General features: G+C 35.7%; 2 protein-coding genes across 5 annotated transcripts in view; one reads left to right on the forward strand and one right to left on the reverse strand.

The window, feature by feature from the left end:
- Positions 1-21,828, reverse strand: part of LOC145686671 (uncharacterized) — a 188,349-nt gene that overhangs the window by 27,761 nt on the left and 138,760 nt on the right. For all 3 annotated transcript variants that reach the window (XM_081760181.1, XM_081760183.1, XM_081760182.1), the window contains exons 17-18: positions 16,062-16,184; positions 12,683-12,766 (exon numbers count right to left, since the gene is read on the reverse strand). In XM_081760181.1, coding sequence (XP_081616307.1) covers positions 12,683-12,766; positions 16,062-16,184 — 207 coding nt within the window. The remainder of the gene's footprint in view (positions 1-12,682; positions 12,767-16,061; positions 16,185-21,828) is intronic.
- On the forward strand, positions 1,732-9,857 carry LOC145686668 (uncharacterized). 2 transcript variants are annotated; one of them, XR_014131634.1, is made up of 2 exons: positions 1,732-5,331; positions 8,195-9,857. XR_014131634.1 is itself a non-coding variant. In XM_081760166.1 (2 exons), exons 1-2 carry the CDS (start codon positions 4,917-4,919, stop codon positions 8,359-8,361), a joined length of 582 nt encoding a protein of 193 aa, XP_081616292.1. In that variant the 5' UTR covers positions 1,732-4,916; the 3' UTR covers positions 8,362-9,845. The 2 variants fall into 2 exon arrangements, 1 of the variants encoding a protein (XP_081616292.1); XM_081760166.1 differs by having other exon boundaries at positions 8,195-9,845.

Consider the following 21,828-nt stretch of genomic DNA (forward strand, 5'->3'; position numbering starts at 1 on the left):
TCACTGAGCCACCACGCTCCCCTAATGAGACTATACAATATTGGTTGTTTGAATCATCGTTTATTTATGATCATGTTTTCATCACTATTTATTAGATGATTTTTATGATTAAAAATCTATCGATTAGTGAGTCCCGTTCCTTTTTTTACTTCTCAGAGATTACATTATTTTATTTAAAACCGTGTGAAGAATAGTTCTCTACAAACCTCAGTAACTACCCTATAATACGAAATATTGTACTTTAAGTCTGAAATACGAACAAATACGAATAATAGAAGATTGAAAGCTCCATTCCTAACTGATAATTCTTATATTTTCTATATATTAAATATTTTTGTTTTGCCGCAAGATTTTTTGACATCTTACATTATGTTTTTAAGCATTATATTTAAGCATTTAATACGTTTCTACTTATTCGTTACTAATAGATAAACAATTATTTAGTTTCCCGCATTTACAGAGCCGTAGCTAGAGATTTCAGCACCCAAGGCGAATTAGTATACGGTGCGTCCTACAGTCATCTCACCAAGCTTTCTCTTTTGTCGGTTTTTCTTTCTTTCTTCTATGTATAAGAGAAACAGCTTTTGTTGTTATGCTACGCTACTTATTTTTATCAAGCTACTTGGACAGACCATTGCTACAGCCAAAATCGATAATTATGTATTGTTTATAAGAGTTATTTTCAAGAGGCTTATTTTGGACTTTTTGTTAAACTTGACAAAACTACTTTTGGTTGGTATACAGGTCCACTTAGAGAAAAGTTATAGAAATTTAGAACTATTTACAATGTTTCATACTATCGATAAGAAATTATACTTCAATACATTTGGTACTTTGCGCTTTTAAATTGTTCGAAATGTATGACCATTAACTCCCAGTAATAATTGTAAAATTTTATTTTGTATGTAACCACAAAATAGCATTTTAATTTCGGTTCTTTTAGAGTAAAAAATATTTTGTGAAATGCAACGAAAATTCAGAAGGATCCTTCTTCGCGAGTTTCTCAATATTGATCGATAGAGGTGAAAAATATATTTAATGTTTCTATTTAAAATTTAAAATACAGTTTGGCTACTACATATCTTTGAAATTACAGTAATTACTTAATTTTCTATTGAATTTAAGGTCATTTATTACTATTAATTAACTTATTAAAAATAATGTGTGTATATGTTTTGTAAGTATACAGATATCTATCTATCTATCTATTTATCTATCTATCTATATATATATATATATATATATATATATATATATATAAACTAGATACGAATAAAAAAAGGATCTTCTGATACAAGTAGTTGATGGAGAAATGATCTGATTAAATTCCTTCAGACTGGAAGCATTTTATATATCAATGGAAGAATAATATTTTTTTTTTAAATCACTGGTAGTGATAGTCTTTGAAAAAGACGAAATTCGTTGGGTTAAATTCTGACCTCTTAAGCCCCTATTCTACAATTGCTTCAAGTTCGAAAATGTTATTATTCCTCTTGTTTACCTTCATCTTCAATATTTCCGCGCAAACAGCAGCTTGTGTGTGTTTCTCCACCCTCTCATTTTCATACTTTCATTCCCACCATCGTGATTAATCTGGTATGACAGAAAAGTGAGATTAATCCTTGAAAGCACAATGTGGACCTGAGAGGCCCCCTGATTATATTTCATATTTAATTTTATTCTAAATATTTTTCAATAGAACTAAAATTTTGTGACATCTTAGAATGGGTTTTGAGCTGCATTGTGGACACATTATTCTTTTAGTACCTACTTTCTATCTCAAAATATATTTATTAATTTAACTTTCCCCATATTTGCACTTTGGGAGCCTCGGAGGCCCCTATTGAAATAATTGATTTTGAAGCTACACATTGTAACGTATATTAGCGTTTCCGTCGAAGAAAAAAAAAAGATTTCTGAAGGAATTATAATTGTATATTGAATGTAAAGGTAGGAGTTAAGTAATACGGCTTCTACTCACTAGATGCCCTTCCACTTCAGTTATAAGTGCTAGTTACGAGGAGTTCCCTCGAATCTCAAGAGATGGCAGCACTTGTAGGCTGCAGCTGCTGGGTGGAAACGCTCGGTAGCTCGGCCACTTGAAGATTGGAAAGGTGAGAGATAGGTGTTAAAAGTATAATGGAATAATTTAAATTTAGTTTGGCATGTTATAACATTAAAATTCCCTTTTGGATTACGAGGTTTGGAATTACGTAATGGTTGGCTTAATACTACATGAATGAAAGAGCTTTAAGTAGTGTGTTTAAAGAATGTCTAAAAGAATAGTGTATGTGTAGGAATTTCTTACAGTTTTGGTAAGTAGAGTGCTATTTACTACAACATTGAAGAATTGGGCTTGGACTTGGTACTGTCCTGGGGAATAAAGTGAGGACGAATTATTTAACCTCTTTTGGCAGTGGAAGGAGATTTGAAATTTATTCGTCCTCTCATTATTTTCTAGAGCAGTGCATAGGATCCCCAATTCTTGGGTTTGGATCCCATTATATATTGGTTCGGATCGCGCATGCTGGGTTCGGATCCCAATAATCATATACTATGCCAAGGCTAAAACCTTTACAGGGAGAATTTTTAAGTGGAATTTTCATAGATGATTAAACGAGTTAATACAAGAGTGGACGTATTACTGGTAATTCCTAACCTACCAGAGAATATTGTAAGTTTTGGGAAAGAGAAACGTTAATTTTTAACATTTGGAAACAGTTCGTCAATGAGTACCGTAAAAAAGTTAATTTTTAATATTTGGAAACAGTTCGTCAATGAGTACTGTATAGAGGTTAATTTCAGTATTTGGATACAGTAAGTCAATGTGTACGGGAAAAATTTGGATCTTCGGAAGTAATAATATTTTTCGGGTAAATTAATGCTTAACTATTTGGATATTTATTGAATATTTGGGAAGTTCATGTTAATCTTTCAAGTTATTACTTGTTTAAATGTTTTTGAAGAAGTTGGGTATTTAAAAGGAATTACTTCGGGTTTTGGATATTTATTGTTATTGTTGGATATATGGTTTGAGAGTTTACCTATATCTCCTAGTCTAAATAAGCTTGATTGCTACCAGAGAAAAAAAAAATTTTTTTCAGTGTTTTTACTCTGCAATGCCAAAACAAGAATCGGGGAACGTCTATCTCGACAAGTGTGCTTGTGATTGATTTGTATGCAGGTAAAGGAAGGAATTGTGTCTGGTTATTGGGCAAGGTTTGACTTTTACCTGTGGACAAGTTAATCGCGGGACCACGGTTGTATGTGTGAGCATGCAACGTTACAACTTTCGAATCTTCAAGTGGTACTTGTTTTGGCCATATGCTTGTTTAAATTAGAATGTAATGTTAGAAATAAAAGCGCAGAGTAATATACAGGAGATATATGGGAAGAAAAGAAATTTGTGTGAGGAGAAATTTTGAGAGTGCACCTAGCATAAGTTGGCACGAGTTGTTGCGCATTTATTTGTTGTTGTAAAAGGAGAGGAATTTACGGATAATTTTGAATTCTGGCTACAGGAAAGATGGATAATAGGCAGAATTATGAGAATATTGATAATTTTGAACGTAGTAGTTCAAGTAGTGAAGAAGGATTTGTAGGTTATGTAGCTTTTGAAAATCCTTGTTTCCGAAATGTTGAGTCAAATTTTGATAGTAACTTTGCCGAACCTAATCGTGGGAGGCCACGGATTCGTTCTTCCTCTGTTCCAGGCTTAGATAGACGAAATGTATACAGACATAATATGCGTTCTGAGCATTTAAATTTTGACTTTAATAAATTAGCAACCGAAGGGGTGTATAAATTGTTATTGGCCGAGACTAATCAATTACCTTTGGTAGACGGTACAAATACAGAATTATCATTCCAATTCATTTTGAAACTTGACAAAATTGTGCGTAGTAAGGATTTACCGTGTGATGTAATTTTAATAGCTAGTTTAGCACGTACAAAAGGGGAATTTAATTACCTTTTACAGTCAATGATTGGTACAGGTTCAGTTTGGCGAGACATTTGTAGACAACTTGTCATTAAATTCATCTCACCTTTGGCTAGAACACAGTTTATGCGCTTAGAGTTTTACCGAGTTATGAGGGAAAATCAAACCTTGTATGAATTTGTGGAAGAGAAATTAGCATTGATACATGTTTTGGATATGAATTTCGAAGAACCAGTTATTTGTAACTTAATTTGTAATATGGTTAGTCCAATGGTTCATAAATTTTTCAACTGTAGGGGGGTACCGATGACTTTTGAACAACTTGAGGACGCAGCTTTACATTTTGATAATATGTATAGATACAGTTCTGATTATTACAAACTGCGGAATGCTGTCGGACCAGTAATGGGTAGTGTGAGTAAAAATCCCCATAAGGGAATAACGAATAAAACGGCTATTTGTAATGTAATTAGTCAACCTGGTATAAATTATAAACTAGTAGATTTGGTAGAAGGTAGATATTTGGATGGAAATCTTGAACAAAATCAAAATGTAATAGTTTCTAGTGACAATACTCATACGTCATCTGGTAATGAACAATATCAAGGTAAAACAGGTGCTATTAGAAAAAATATTGTGACTAGTTCTTCGGGTTCAAACAAACATTTTCGGAAAAGGAACAGTGCTGTTAGTAGAAATTCGGAACATGGGTCATTGGTGAATAAATTTGGTTTCCAAACTAAATTCTTCACAATATAATAAAAATAATGATCTTCTGGTCGTGCCTGCTTATATTAAAGGGAAATTAATCAATACTATCCTAGATACGGGGAGTGAGTCCTGCTTTGTGAGTGAAACATTCTTCAGAAATCTGCAAAAACAGTGTAAAATCAGAGAAGTAGACGTTAGTTTACAAGTTGTAGGTCTTGGAGAACAACAGGTGACAGTTAATTCACGAGTTCGCTTATATTTTCGGATGGGTTTTCAACAGTTTTCTGAAAACTTTTATATAGTTCCATCTTCAGAGTTTGATCTCTTATTGGGAAATAGTTTCCATCGAAAATATCAAGCAGAGATAGATGTGTCAAACAGACTTTACAAAATTCAAGCTCGGAAGTTAATAATTCCTATAAATCCCCCATCTAACCTGCAACAGTCTACTCCTCGGACAAACTTTTTATCTTCTAGGGATAGCGTAGTACATCCCACTCCAGCATGCTTGAATGGGGCTGAGGAGGCTGCTCGATTCCCTAGAACCATACAAAATCAGACATGCAGATCAGAACAGCAGGCGCTTGGAGAACAACAATTGGCTGCTGAATTGGAAACCTATGTGGATCATGAGGTGCTTCAGGTTACTGATTCTGGACAGAATGCAGCACCTTCAGAAGGTAATTATAAAGTTTCTTCGGAACTTGTAGTTAAAGATCCTGAATTACAAAATTATGTAAATAATCTAGTAACTTCCTTTTCAGATGTTATTACCAATCGTTTAGGATGTGTTAAGGATTTCTATTATCAAATTGAATTGGTAGATAATACTCCAGTTAAGTTACAACCGTATAGTGTACCAAACTATAAACAAAAGGAATTAGATAATTTTATTCAAGATTTGGTGAAAGAGGGGGTGGTAGAAGAGATTAATGCTTCTCCATTTTCCAGTCCGTGCTTTTTGGTCGAGAATAAAGACCACAGTAAGAGATTAGTCGTGGCTTATGGATCTGTGAATAAGAAAATAATTACACGTAATTTTCCGTCACCCAATCTTGAAAATGTTATCTCTAGCATATCAAATAACCATATATTTTCAAAAATTGACCTAAAGAAAAGTTTTTATCAGTGCTTGCTCACTGAGGATAGTAAACAAGTAACAGCTTTTGTAACTAAAAATAAGATGTATCAATTTCGACGCCTGCCAATGGGGTTATCAACTTCACCACATGTTTTGAGTTATTTGATGTCAAAAATATTAGACGGCTTAATTGGGGATAACTTAAGAGATATTTTATGATGACGTGTTAATATTTACACCTGATTTGGAATCACATAAAAAACTGGTAGAGGAAGTTCTGAGTAGGTTCAGGGAAGCTGGATTAACTGTATCACCTTCCAAAACTCTTTTGTTTCAAACTAGAATAAAATATCTGGGGTTTCAATTCGAACGTGGGACGATGACCATAGATGAGGACCGACTTGAAACTATTAAAAATCTACCAAAGCCTAAGAATAGGAAGGGCTTAAATAGGGTGTGTGCATTTTTTCAATTCTTTTCTAAATTTGTACATAACTTTGCTGAACTCATTGCACCTTTACAGGAGATGCGTTCCGCAAAGGTTCCATTTAAATGGACTAGAGAGCACGATGATGCCTTTCAAAAACTTAAAGATGCGTTTTGTGACGAGGTAATCCTTAAGGTTCCGGATATGATCACAAGTTTTGTTATTCATTGTGATTCTTCTTTGAAAAACTACAGTGCTATATTATCTCAGTATAATAAAGACGGCGAATTAATGCCGGTACACATGTTTTCAAAGGCCATATCACCATCAGATTGGAGCAAGAATGTATACGAGTTGGAGGCTAAGGCTTTATCTTTGGCTTTAGAACGTTTTGAATATTATTTGCATAATTTTTTTGTAGTTTACACGGATTCGAAGGCTTTATCTTGGTTATTACATAATCATAAACGGCAAAGGAAGTATGGTACCTTAATGGAAAAAATTTCCCAGTTTAAATTCAAAATTCTCCATATTAGGACGAGTTCTAACATAGCAGCAGATTTCCTGTCACGAATAGGAAATCATGTAGAATTTTATACTAATGAACCTAATACAGCTGAGGTTATAAAAGATAATGGTAAAAATGTCAACTTAAGTTTTGTAAATTTTTGGAAATTGCCGTTGTTAAACGAACCTTTAAAAACACATCAGCAATCAGATAAAGATCTTCAGGGAATCATAGGTAAATTAAAAAAGAAAGTGTAGACTCATATATTTTAAGAGATGGTATCTTGTTAAAGAAAACTAAGAGCCAGATTGGGGATGGTTATAGAGTAGTAGTTCCACAGAGTTTAGTTCCAACTATACTAGACTATTTCCATTCTCAATTGATAAGTGGTGCTCATAGAGGGGTAAGAAAGACAACTGCCGCCATAGCTAGACGTATGACATGGCCGAATATGTTTAAAGATATCAATGAATTTGTTAGATCGTGCCCTAAATGCCAAAAGATACGCGATAGGAACATATTGCCTCAGGGGAATTATTATACGAGACAGGTTAAAGCTCCAAATAACACGTTTTTTATTGATATTGCCGGGAAATGGCCAAGTAGTCAGGGATATGAATATGTATTAGTTGTGGTTGATGCCTGTAGTAAATTTGTATTTCTTGAACCTTTAAGGAAACTCTCGAGTCAAGCTATATGTAAGAAATTGATGGATATATTTTTAAGGACTGGGTTTGTCTCTAAGGTGGTTCACGATTGTGCGACATATTTCGTATCAGGGTATTTTACACATTTCCTGTATAGCCTAGGGATACAGGACATAAAAACCTCGCCGTATAACCCATCACCGAATATTTGTGAGAGAACTATACGTAGTTTGAAAGGGATATTGAAGGCGTACATTGATAAGAATCAAAGAAATTGGGCCCAATTATTATCTAAAATTGCTTTCTCTATCAATGTGAGTCTTAATGAAACTACGGGTGTCTCTCCATGTAATATCTACTATGGAAGAACCATGTATAGCCCGCTTGATGTCAAGTGGCTAGTAGATCTGGGTATATTAGACGACGAAGTAGACAAGAATACGAAGTATGAAATCATAAAAAGGAATTTAGAGAACGCCTTGAAAAAACCTACTCCAAGAGGCATTTGCCAGTTAACTTTAAAGTTGGTGATCAAGTTTTGACCAAAAGATTCATGAAAGCATCATTGGAGAAACACTTTAACCCTAAACTTGCTGAAATTTGGGAGGGTCCTTATTTTGTAGTTGGTCAACCGACTATGAATACCTTGTGGTTGGAGAAGGTGGACAACCCCCAGGTCAAAATAAAAAGACATGTTCAGCATTGTAAACGATATATTCTGCCAAGAAATGCGCAACCCGTGAACCAAGTTAGAGATTAGAAGGAGAAGGTGTAAGTAAGGAAAAAAAAAATCTTTGTAAGGACGATTATTTTATCTTTATTTATATATGTGATATGTTTGTGTGAATTGTTTGTGTCGCTTAATTTTTGTATCCTGCAGGAGCTGTCCGTGGTCTTGGTCCTAATGTTTTTTGTGGTTATGTCCGAATGAATGAGGGAAGACTATCTTCCAACATTTACCCGAATTTCGATACAGAGATGTACGCGGATTTGACTCACCTTTGTAATAAAGCACGTCCTCAAGGTATAGAAGGATGGAGACTGTAAGTTGTAAAATTTTTGTATAAGCATGCAATGCATGGAATTTGTAATTATAATTAAGATCATGATTCTTCTCCTTAAACGCATATACTTTTGAAGGATGTAATTAAATTTTTGGGCAGACGGATCTATATGTAACGTATATTAGCGTTTCCGTCGAAGAAAAAAAAAAAAGATTTTTGAAGGAATTATAATATTGTATATTGAATGTAAAGGTAGGAGTTAAGTAATACGGCTTCTACTCACTAGATGCCCTTCCACTTCAGTTATAAGTGCTAGTTACGAGGAGTTCCCTCGAATCTCAAGAGATGGCAGCACTTGTAGGCTGCAGCTGCTGGGTGGAAACGCTCGGTAGCTCGGCCACTTGAAGATTGGAAAGGTGAGAGATAGGTGTTAAAAGTATAATGGAATAATTTAAATTTAGTTTGGCATGTTATAACATTAAAATTCCCTTTTGGATTACGAGGTTTGGAATTACGTAATGGTTGGCTTAATACTACATGAATGAAAGAGCTTTAAGTAGTGTGTTTAAAGAATGTCTAAAAGAATAGTGTATGTGTAGGAATTTCTTACAGTTTTGGTAAGTAGAGTGCTATTTACTACAACATTGAAGAATTGGGCTTGGACTTGGTACTGTCCTGGGGAATAAAGTGAGGACGAATTATTTAACCTCTTTTGGCAGTGGAAGGAGATTTGAAATTTATTCGTCCTCTCATTATTTTCTAGAGCAGTGCATAGGATCCCCAATTCTTGGGTTTGGATCCCATTATATATTGGTTCGGATCGCGCATGCTGAGTTCGGATCCCAATAATCATATACTATGCCAAGGCTAAAACCTTTACAGGGAGAATTTTTAAGTGGAATTTTCATAGATGATTAAACGAGTTAATACAAGAGTGGACGTATTACTGGTAATTCCTAACCTACCAGAGAATATTGTAAGTTTTGGGAAAGAGAAAAGTTAATTTTTAACATTTGGGAACAGTTCGTCAATGAGTACCGTAAAAAAGTTAATTTTTAATATTTGGAAACAGTTCGTCAATGAGTACTGTATAGAGGTTAATTTCAGTATTTGGATACAGTAAGTCAATGTGTACGGGAAAAATTTGGATCTTCGGAAGTAATAATATTTTTCGGGTAAATCAATGCTTAACTATTTGGATATTTATTGAATATTTGGGAAGTTCATGTTAATCTTTCAAGTTATTACTTGTTTAAATGTTTTTGAAGAAGTTGGGTATTTAAAAGGAATTACTTCGGGTTTTGGATATTTATTGTTATTGTTGGATATATATATTTGGTTTGTAATAAATTGTTCCAGTTGAAATTTGAGAGTTTACCTATATCTCCTAGCCTAAATAAGCTTGATTGCTACCAGAGAAAAAAAAAATTTTTTTTTCAGTGTTTTTACTCTGCAATGCCAAAACAAGAATCGGGGAACGTCTATCTCGACAAGTGTGCTTGTGATTGATTTGTATGCAGGTAAAGGAAGGAATTGTGTCTGGTTATTGGGCAAGGTTTGACTTTTACCTGTGGACAAGTTAATCGCGGGACCACGGTTGTATGTGTGAGCATGCAACGTTACAACATGTTGTTCAAACAAGTTTTTTTTATTAGAACACTAGATGGAATTACTATTTATTTTACAAGCATTGTACACTTTTAGCAATAGTATACTCATAAATGAGTATATTTATTATTTAATATTAATTTGACTCAGTGTAAGACATTGGGTATCTTGTGGACAAATAACGAATTATAAATGTGTTTTTCACGTTTCTCGTAGGTGATTCGTAATGCTGGTGATTTATTTGTAGTACAATTTACAATTTATTTGACCATACAGAAAGCGTAACCTTTTAATGGTTGCTGGCTTTTCGCTGGCATACAGAACAAAAAATATATTTGTAGTACATCTAGTGTTTGTCTTGTATTGTTGTTGTAATGTTTGGAATTTACCTGAAAAATGGCATCATCAGAATCCAAACGTCGAGCCTTTTAATTCATCCTAATTTGCTTTTTCTGACAAGGTCACCATGGTTAGATACGTGTCAAAAAAAATCAAGAGTGATGTCCTCATTAACACCATGCATAACGAGGCAAAAAATTAATGACAGTAATGCAAAGAAGAAACCGGAAATTATCAACTATTGTAATGATAATAAAGGAGGTGTACACTTGATGGGCTAGTTGGCTCCAGAATATTCCAGCAAGAGATAAACAAGGTGGTCTCTGGCCTTTTTTATGAATATGTTGGATGTTGCTGTACTAAATTCGTTTATTGTTTTCATGAATTATAATCCACAATGGAACGCGAAAGTGCCAAATCGAAGAAGGATGTTCTTCAAAGGATTTGCATATGAATTGATGCTATCCTTAATGTTGAGGAGAGCACCATCCTCTAGTTCGCGGTAACTGTAAGAGATAATTTAGGAAGATGGGGAATAGGTGTCCCAACTAACAGGCCAACAACCCCAGAGCACTGAATAGGAAGCAATCCCACCTATGTCCGCACTGAAGAGACAGAAAGACAAAAGTACTGTATTACAAACGTCAAAATAATGTGTGGTCCGAGCACGTGTTTGTTTGTCAGAATTGTGTGTAAATATCAAGCATAAGGCATGAACACTTCATTGTTTCTAAATGCCTCTGCTTACATATATTCAAATGTATAAAGTATGCACTGAGAGAAGGCCTGTAAACTTGCATATATTATATATATATCGCGTATATTATATATATATGCATGTATGTATATATGTATATACGGAGTGTCTCAAAAGTCCCCTGACATAGGGTAACTCTGTTATTATCAGAGTTACAACAAAATGTAAGAGGGGAAGCCGTATCCAAATATGATGTTTTCAATCTAAAGTAAAGGATTTTTTTTTTTTTTTTTTGGTTTTAAATTGGACGAGTCGTCTGCGCTGTACACTCTTTATGCGCCCAATGTTGAATGAAAATGCAACGTTGTCATTTACCTGGACCCACAACATAAGTGAATAAAGTTATGTTTGGAATGGGAGCTGTTCATCGACACGTTAGCGTAAAAGACAGTAACTTCATTCACTTATGTTGTGGGTCCAGGTGAATGGCAATGTTGAATTTTCATTTAACATTGGGCGCCCTAACGGCTCATCCGATTTAAGAATTCCTTCACTTACATTGAAAACATCATATTTGGAGACGCTTTTTCCTCTGATGTTTTCTTTTAACTCTGATAATAACAGAGTTATCCTATGTCAGGGGACTTTTGAGACACCCCGTACATATATGGGAGTGCGTGTGTGCATGAAATACTCAGTTTACGCATAATGAACGCATGTGCGTATGTTTCAAGTGTTTGTATTATATTTTAATCAGACTCAATCGCTTTATAATACCGAAAATGAACAAGGGCCTGTCAGGCCCCCAAAGTGCAAAATACGTTGTAAAAAGGGAAATGCATTTAAGGGTTAACTAACCAAACTCATCATCATCTGAATGGCGAACACGTATTACCGATTTTGACACACTATAAGTATTACTCGGCACCTTGTATATAACATCGCCATTAACAAATCATATATAATAACTTTTTTTTTTTTTTTTTTTTTCAAATAATAAGTAAAAACTTGTTACTCTTACTGAAACATTTGGGTTGCGAGCGAAGCGATCAAGAAAATTTTTATCAAATCTATTCCTTAGCAAACCGACATCATTATTGATTTAATAGGGCGCCAATACTTTTACGGGGCGCCGCGTCATTTAATCTTTTCTAACAATTTTTCTTTTGCTTGCTCGTTCGCTGTTTTTGCTATCAGCGCCCGGGGCAACAGCCCCAATCATCCGCCGTAGCTATGGCTCTACGCATTTGCACTTTGGGGGTCTCGCAGGCCCTCCATTCGAATTAATGGATTTTTACAACCTTCAGATATACACAAGGTTAAAAAAAAAAAGTTCTTGTCGTTTTTGACGTCCCATTAATCATGCGCTCACAAAGAGGAAACGATCGAGTTAACCTTGACCTATGACAGTCCGGGATCCTTCAAATACATTATAATTTTTTAGGGTCTGGAATTCAGAGTATTTATAATCCTATTTACGTATACAATGATTCTTAGTGTGATTCTATAACTTCAATTGATAGCGTCGATAACGAAAACCAATAATTAAAATACTGGGTACTTTCACAGAGGTCTGAATTCGATACATTAAATACCATATCCACCTTCTATTATACTACATATCTGCATTACAATATGTAAGAGGATGTAAACAAACGTAAGTTAGGATATTCGTAAACTACAATCAAGTGGAAACATATTATGCTTCATTTTTACGTACTGGGAAGTCTTCCTTCTGCAATATAACGGGAGAAATATTGGAAAACTTTTTCTGCATCTTCCTGGTTCCAGACAATTTTTTTCCCTGCAAGAGACACAATATAACGTTGAGAATTACATCTTATCTTCAAAAAACTAAATACATTTATTTTACAAAATCTTAGACTGGGAAGTACAATAATGATAATCCTAACAAGTACCATTAGAAATCTAACAAGATAATGCTTACAGTTGTTGGTTTCGTTATAAGTTAAGGAAACAATTCATGTTTGGAATAAATTAGATGGCAAGCCACCATATCTACAAGTGAATTGGAAGATGGTAAAATGTAACATTTCAATTTAAAATATTTATCTATCTATACTGAGTATCAATATTAAAGTTTACCAAGCGAAAAAAAAAAAAAAAATCTGAATGTAAGAAGGGCAATGGTGAAAACGAAACCATGTTCATTTCCTAATACTATATATACACATGCGCATAAAATGTAGACGTAAAATACTGATTAACTCTCTTTTCCTTCCACTGTTACAAAGCAAAAACAAATATTTCTACGCTACAACAACGCACGTGGCTTCAACATCAAACTTGAAGCGACATCATCGCCCTATATCATCGAACGCAAAGAGTGTAAAATGCATTTTGTTATAACGCTATGCCCTCTAGACACGAGGAAAACAATCTTTGAAGCAAGCATATAGGTTCTAGGGGATGATAATTTATTATGTGTATGCGTGGCACATCATTTGTAGACTGAAAATGAAATCCGTGCTAAGTGTCAAAAATGGAAAAGTTTTGGTTTAATGTCAAAATGTGGCCTATGTACCTACAGGGTGTGAAGTAAAATCTGGGCTTTTTACTCAATATTTTCATTTTGGCACTTAGCACGGATTTTATAGTCAGTCTACATTTATGACGAAAGGATTATCATCCCCTAGAACCTATATGCTTCAACATTTTCATTTTGACACTTAGCACGGATTTTATAGTCAGTGTACATTTATGACAAAAGGATTATCATCCCCTAGAACCTATAATGCTTCAACATTTTCATTTTGGCACTTAGCACGGATTTTATAGTCAGTCTACCTTTATGACAAAAGGATTATCATCTTCTAGAACCTATATGCTTCAACATTTTCATTTTGACACTTAGCACGGATTTTATAGTCAGTCTACATTTATGACAAAAGGATTATCATCCTCTAGAACCTATATGCTTAAACATTTTCAGTTTGGCACTTAGCACGGATTTTATAGTCAGTCTACATTTATGACAAAAGGATTATCATCCCCTAGAACCTATATGCTTCAACATTTTCATTTTGGCACTTAGCACGGATTTTATAGTCAGTCTACATTTATGACAAAAGGATTATCATTCCCTAGAACCTATATGCTTCAATATTTTCATTTTGCACTTAGCACGGATTTTATAGTCAGTCTACATTTATGACAAAAGGATTATCATCCCCTAGAACCTATATGCTTCAACACTTTCATTTTGGCACTTAGCACGGATTTTATAGTCAGTCTACATTTATGACAAAAGGATTATCATCCTTTAGAACCTATATGCTTCAATATTTTCATTTTGCACTTAGCACGGATTTTATAGTCAGTCTACATTTATGACAAAAGGATTATCATCCCCTAGAGCCTATATGCTTCAACATTTTCATTTTGGCACTTAGCACGGATTTTATAGTCAGTCTACATTTATGACAAAAGGATTATCATCCCCTAGAACCTATATGCTTTCTTTCGTCTCTGATTCCTAATGTGAGATATTACCCCAGTATTTGCCTGGCATGTTTTGAGGGAAGTTAAAGAAATCTTCAGTTAAACGCTTAAGTCAGGGATTTAAATATTGAGTGTAACAAGGTATTTTATTCCTACAGAATTAACCATTTCTTTCTTGCTCTACAAAATTATGTATTTCCTTTTTTCCTAGAGATAAAAATGTAGGCGAGTGCCAAGTGCAAAGTGTGTCCCGCGAAACTTGGATGAGGCTTTCTGTACGACAAGGGAATTCCACAATTTCATTTCAAATGCGTACAACATAACATGTACGCCTCAGTGGTATTTTAAGTAGGTACATCGCTTTAAGTGTACGTACAAAATTTAATAAAACCCATTGTTTTTTTAAATGTTTTTTCACAACCCTGGATTGTAGGATCAGTATTCCACGTGATTGTTGTTCAAATATGAAGAATTATATGTAGTCATTAAAGAAGCTAATGTCAGTATAACAAAGTTCTTTTGTAATTTTGTAACAAAGGACGAATTAGCATCTATCGTTAGCGTATTTACCTGTAGCAATCCCTCCTAAACAATTATTCGCATCTGCTCGGGTTAATAAAGATTAAAGATAGAACTCATTTAGAAAATAACAAGCACCTAATAATTTTGGATCCACTGTGGCAATGTTTTGCAAAAATGGGGTTATTTAACAACAGAAGTGTTGAAATAATTGTAAACCAGAGGTTCTTTAACAACACAGGTTGCTGCAAGGAAGTCTCACGTTTGCAAAGCCGTTATTGGAGTTACAGGGGATCATATTTTGAACATCTTAAACTGTCACAAATAGTGATATTTTACGTATTAAAATATGTATTCTCAAATATTTTGTGTATAATTTATAGCATACTACTAGTTCTATAACAGAATTTTAATTTACGTACATTATGTTTACTTTCCATTACAGGCTGAATTGACAGTTACTGAAGGCTGAGTTTAAACTTTCTACCATTAGTATATATACATAAGAACTTTTTTTCATATAACTGAGAAAGATAATATTGCTTTCCAAGACAGACAAGGTCACATCAAACAAATTGCCAAACAACAGGATCTGTCTATTGCGATTTGTTTTTGCTGCAAGGAAACGATAGATTCTCCATTTCGCGCCTCATTAGCCATTCCGTTTCCTTTTGGGAAGCCTGTGATTTGCTAAGCTGTAAAAACTTGTCAAATGTAAACAGGAACGCCTCTACAGATTTGTCATTAACGATCACCATGCACAGTCTACCAAGACCTCTGAATGATTTTCGGATGATTATATTGCAGTTCAAAGTGTAAAATGAATCTATTAATCTTCCAACTTTTTGGAGCATAACAACATCTGTTTTCACAATTACGAACATTATGAAAAACAATCTATTCATAGAAACCTACGTAAATCACTTGACCACATTCTTCCGCTGAAAAACTGGCATCCTTTTCGTTACTACTTCACATTTTGAACTGCAAACTGTTCCGACAAGGATTCTGCCTGAAATTCTATTACGAAACAACAGAAAATTCATATCAGTAAGATATTATTACAATATCGAGTTGCACCCTTGGCTTTTTGACTCATTTTATATTTGAATACTTACTCAGTGGTCGGCCTTCTATACTGTTTTTCCGAATTGTGTTATAAATCTTGGCTTTTATTTGAGTAAAGTTGTACTTTCTTGTAAGCGGGGTTTTTCTCTGAAATTCTTCTATTTCATCTTGAGCTAGAAATAGAAAAAAAAAAGTAAATAAATAAACTTTTTATCACCAACCACGACTGACTTAACATTGCAAGAAAGGTTCACAATCCTTTTGCAATTACAAATCACACAAACTTGTAGCTAAAATGTTCTTAGCCTCGCAGTGTGACACAATGCGTGCATTTTCTGAAGTTCGAAGTAACGTAATCCAGAAGAAACATATTGAAGCCTATGTTGGCCAACATTGGTTCCACTTAGAAAAGGAGTACTATATTTATACATTTATTGTTATCTAAATTGTAACACTATATACAAGAGTGGACAAAAAATAAAATAAAATAAAAGAATAAAAACACTTTATACAGGACACGTAAGTTTGGCCCTCCACTGTACAACACGTGTTGCGGTTGCCGATCGTTTTTTGTTTTCAATGTGTCATGTGGACCTTCCTCTTCCGTCAGCAGTAACCAGTTCACCTGCGAGTGTCGTGGTGTGAAAGTGGTGCTGTAAAATGGGCGACCTGACAGACTTCCAAACAGACATGATGGTTGGTGCCCGTCTGGTTGGAGCTTCAGTGGCAACAGTGGCGAACATTGTGGGGATTTCAAGAGGCACTGTGTCCAATGTCACAAGGGCATGCACAATTCATGGGCAAACGACGTCTGCAAAGCACAACAGTGGTCGAAAGATAATCCTGTCAGATAGGGACCGGAGGGCATTAAAACGGATTGTAGCAGCTAAAAAGATCACTGCAATCAAAATTACGTTTGAACTCAATTCCGGCCTACAGAACCCGGTTTCATCGAAAACAGTGGCACGGGAACTTCATAAAATGAAAATTCATGGCAGGGCCGCTATCGCCAAACCCCTGGTCACAGCAGTAAATGCGAAGAGGCGTATCCAGTGGTGCAAGGATCACAAGACGTGGACTCATGAACAGTGGAAACACGTAATGTGGTCCGATGAATCGACCTTCACCTTGTTTCCAACAACCGGTCGTGTTTACGTATGGAGAACATCGTCGTAGGCCTATGATACAGACTGTCTGCTCCCAACTGTAAAGCATGGGGGTGGTTCTGTTAACGGTATGGGCAGTGATATCGTGGTTTTCTGCAGGTCACATCATAGCCCTGCATGGAATAATGAATGCTAAGGCATATGAGGCCATTGTGGGGGACCAGGTTCTACCCATGGCCCAAATGTTGTTCCCTGATGGTAGCGGCATCTGCCAAGATGATTTCGCACCCTGTCACGCTGCAAAAACGGTGAAATCATGGTTTGAGGGACATGGCTAGGAGCTATCACATCTTCCCTGGGTCCCACAATTACCAGATCTGAACATCATTGAGCCATTGTGGTCTGAGTTAGAAAGGCGTGTTCGGTCTCATTCCCTCCACCAGCATTCCTTAAGGAAGTGGAGCATATTTTGGAGGAACAATGGTACAAAATTCCATACAACACGATTTACCAGCTGTATACGTCCATTCCACGTCGGATCCAAGCTGTTTTGGACGCAAAAGGTGGCCCCACATCATACTAGGTATGATATTCACACTTTCGCAAACGTTTTAGATTTTTTTGTCCAACCCCTGATATATATACATCTAGTTATATCCTAAATTCTGTGACAAGTTTGAATGTGAATAGCACAGAGAGTATTAACACCAAAGCAATTTATTTTGGTCAATGGCGAAACGTAATCCCACAAGTAGGGTAGGCCCGACAAACTAATAACACAATATTTAATGTATCTAAAATGCTTAAATTACACTCATTATTATAGTTTTCTTATTGAGTTAAACAAACAAGAACTACCGAATCTATTTACTTTAAAGAACTTTCTTAGCTGTTTAGAGTTGAAATGAAATTAAATCTTTAGTTTTACGTCCCACGGTTATGCCGGTTAGGCTAAAGGAGACGCTGATAATGAGAAATAAATGATATGGTGGAATGAAGAAAGTGGAAGGAAACGGGAGAACCGAGAAAATCCACGCACATAGTGTTTGTCCACCATAAAGTTCACTTGGCGCGAGCTAGGATCGAACCAGGGACCCCAAGCACCAGAGATGAATACTACCACTGAGTCATCACGGCGCCAATGTTTAGAGTTGAATTTATGTGCATGTATACATAGTAGTTTTCTTTTGTTGTTTTATTTAACAAGAAAGAATAAATATATAAGCAAATGAGGACAGAAAGTAGTCTATTATTATTATTATTATTAAACAAATATTTACATGAGGAAAACACGCATTATGTATTAATGGAATACTCCCATTTAGCTAAACTACAAATATTTTGAAGTGCAGTTCATACTTTCTTCTGTCTGGGGTTTGCAGGGAGGATGAAAAGAATTTCCTCCTCACTTGCTGTTTTAATTTTCTGCATATTTGAAAATGGAGGGAGAGAAAAAGAAAATGCATTCTTACGGTTAACTGTCAAATTTCTTGGGTAAGCGTTTGTTACTTGCATCTCTCACTTTAAAGTAAGTACAATACTGCATTTAATCAATCCATCACGTAATAATGACCACTAGAAATGTTAATGCTCAGAAGATACTTTTATTTGAATCAGCGCAAGATATTTAGTATTGTATTCTATAGAGTGGCAATATTTAAGGGAATAATACCTTTCGGGCTTAAGCACTCACCGAAATTTTATCGCAACTTTTTATTGTTTTATACATATTACAGAATTTTCACATTTCCAGGAATAAAGTTAGCAAAGCCTCTCCCGAAACAAGCAAAGCCCCCCGAAACAAAATCGTAAATACTCCACTGATTCTATGAAATAAAAAACTCAACTAAAATTACCCATGAATATAATTATTTTATCCTGTATAGTAGCGTTTGTAAATTTATACATATGTTTAATGTATCAGACATATTCTGCAAGCTATAATGGACCAGGCCCCATGTAGGGGAAAAGAACGGCTACTTTCAATAACTCCTGAGAGTATACACTTAAATTAAACAAGATATAACTAATACAAATACATAATTCTACACTAAAACTTCTTCCTCTGTGTTAAGGAAATCATTTTATAACATATTAGCATTGAAAGATGCTTTCAACGCTACAACTAAACTCCCAGAGGCGAGCCTTCACACCTTTCCAACAATGCGTGCAATTCCAAGCGAAAATAGCTTCGCTCACTGCGGAGCATAGCCCGTAAACCTGTCTAGCGAGCTGGTGAGGCTCAGACGGTCGGGACTCCGAGTGTTTCCAACCTACTATTTTGTTACCGAAAAAACTGAAATGTTAAGGTATTGACTTTCTTTTATAAGAAATCAAATATAAATAAAATATACGGTAGAAAACAGGGTAGGCCCGGCCTCAGAGCTTCATAGTACGCTTCACCAATGATTTTGGTCATGTTTTACATTGATATGTGGTACACCTGACGCACGAATCACTTTTCGAAATGTTCCCTCTTGGCCTTTATGCTGGCACGAAGTCTGTCCGGCCACTGGTCAATGGCATTACGCACCACGTCCATGGAAATATTGTTCACTGCTCGGGTCAAGGATTGTTTGAGACTGTCGACAGATGGATGCCGTTTATGGCAGACCTTTGCCTGAAGGACTGCCCAAAGTTTGTAGTCTAACGGGTCAAGGTCCGGGCTGCTAGAAGGCCAATCAGTGGTAGAAATAAAGTCGGGGACGTTCCGTGCCAGCCAGTCCTGGGTTGTTTCCGCTTTGTGGCCTGGAGCGGAATCCTGCTGGAAGATCCACCTTTCTCCAAGGAACATGGCAGCAGACAGTGGTTTCACTATAGGTGTTAGCACTGTGTCCTGGTACACCTTGGCAGATGTTTTAACGCCTTGTTCGCAAAAATGCAGCTGGGTTGTGCCTGAGTAGTTCACTCCCCACCAAACCATCAGAGGCAGGATGATGTGCCTCTGAACCCTTGGAGCTGCCTCAGCAGCTGCAGTTGATGACGTGGCATACACACAGTCATTTTGGGCGTTGTAGGCCTGCTCAATTGTGAACACCTTTTCGTCAGTGAACAGAATATTTCTGTGCAGATTGTTGGCGTAACGCCGCAACAGTATCTTTGATTTAAGGACCCTCTGCGACATTAATGTTTGGGTCAGATAGTGACCAGTCCGCCTCTTATACGCCCGTAGATGTAGGTCACTCCTGAGCACACAATACATGGAATTTCTGCTGATGTTCATCTCAGCAACCATACACTTTGTGTTCGAACAGGATTTTTTCGAATTCTTGCTGCGACTGCTTTCTGGACCTGCGGGATTCGTACCGATCGTGGTCTGCCACTCCTTGTGCGGTCAGCTGCCGTTCTAGTCTCGATGTATCGCTGTATGGCGCGATATACGAATCTCTTGCTGATTTGTAGGGATTTCAGGAGGTTGAAAATCTCACCTGCTGTCTTCCCGACCTTGTGTAGTGCAATTAGTGCTACACAATTTTGTAATCGCCCCACTCCATCATAACTCAGTACAATATCAACGTATGTCATGAACAGTCAAACACACACTACATGCATCTTCCGCTTTATACACAATGGCAGCACTGTATCACTCCGGATGCCTACAGCGCCACTCTAAACTTTGTGACAGTATTTATGATATAACTACGTATATTTTCAGTTTAACTTCCGGTGATTATGCCCTTTAGGTTAAAGGAGACGCATGATTAAGACAAGTGAATGATGATGGAAGAATTGGTGGAATATGAATAGGTAAGGAAATAGCAGTACTGAGAAAACTCACTATGTTATCCTCCACAAATTTATTTGACGGGAATTGAACCAGGGACCCGACCCCAACATCGACCAATAAGCCACCATGTAAACCTAATAAGACTATATAATATTGGTTGTTTGAATCATCATTTATTTATGGCCATGCTTTCATCATAATTTATTCGATGATCTTTATGAATAAAACTCAATCGAATAGTGTGTTCGCTTCCTTTTTTACTTGTTAAAGATTACATTGTTTAATTTTCCTCAAAGCCACGTGAAAAATAGTTATCTATAAACTTCAGTAATTATATTATAAAAAATATTGTCCTTTAAGTCTCAAACGCATAATAGAAGACTGGAAGTCCCATTCCTATGTGTTATTTCTGATTTTCCATATACTGCCTCTCACTTAAGTATTTAAAATCTATCTAGAAGAGATAAGTAAGAGGGGGTTGCATAATAAAGACGATATTTCGGTATGAGATAGAAAGATTAGGTGTCCGCGTGTTGCAGATGGTATGGAGGTTGTTACGGAATCTGAGAGAAAATTAATAAGATATAGGGAGACTTGAGGAAAAGTTACGATGAATTTAAAATTAAAATAAACATTAGAAAGCCAAAGCAATAGTGAATGGATCGAAAAAGTAGGCATCGAAGAAAATACAAGGTGATTAATTTTTGGCACAAGCACTTACATATTTACAAACTGCTATCCTTCCTCAAATAAGAAACCATATAATTTAAAATTTATTATTATTATTATTATTATTATTATTATTATTATTATTATTATTATTATTATTATTACTCACTTATTCTGTTCAATGACTTAATTTTAGGGTGGTAAAAATACATGGCTGAGGCGCCGGTATCGACCCCGAACCTCTCGGCCCGCTCGCTCTATCTATCAGTTTCAACAATTTTCCAAAGTCATTGATCTCTATAGAAGGGTTGGCCC

Source organism: Thermobia domestica, chromosome 5 (assembly GCF_964235325.1).
Source record: "Thermobia domestica chromosome 5, izTheDome1.hap1.1, whole genome shotgun sequence".
Classification (NCBI taxonomy): Eukaryota; Metazoa; Arthropoda; class Insecta; order Zygentoma; family Lepismatidae; genus Thermobia; species Thermobia domestica.

Coding starts and splice junctions, on each gene's coding strand:
- LOC145686668 (XM_081760166.1), top strand. CDS start 4,917: ATGGGTTTTCAACAGTTTTCTGAAAACTTTTATATAGTTCCATCTTCA. Junction 5,332..8,194: donor GAATGCAGCACCTTCAGAAG/GTAATTATAAAG, acceptor TGTATCCTGCAG/GAGCTGTCCGTGGTCTTGGT.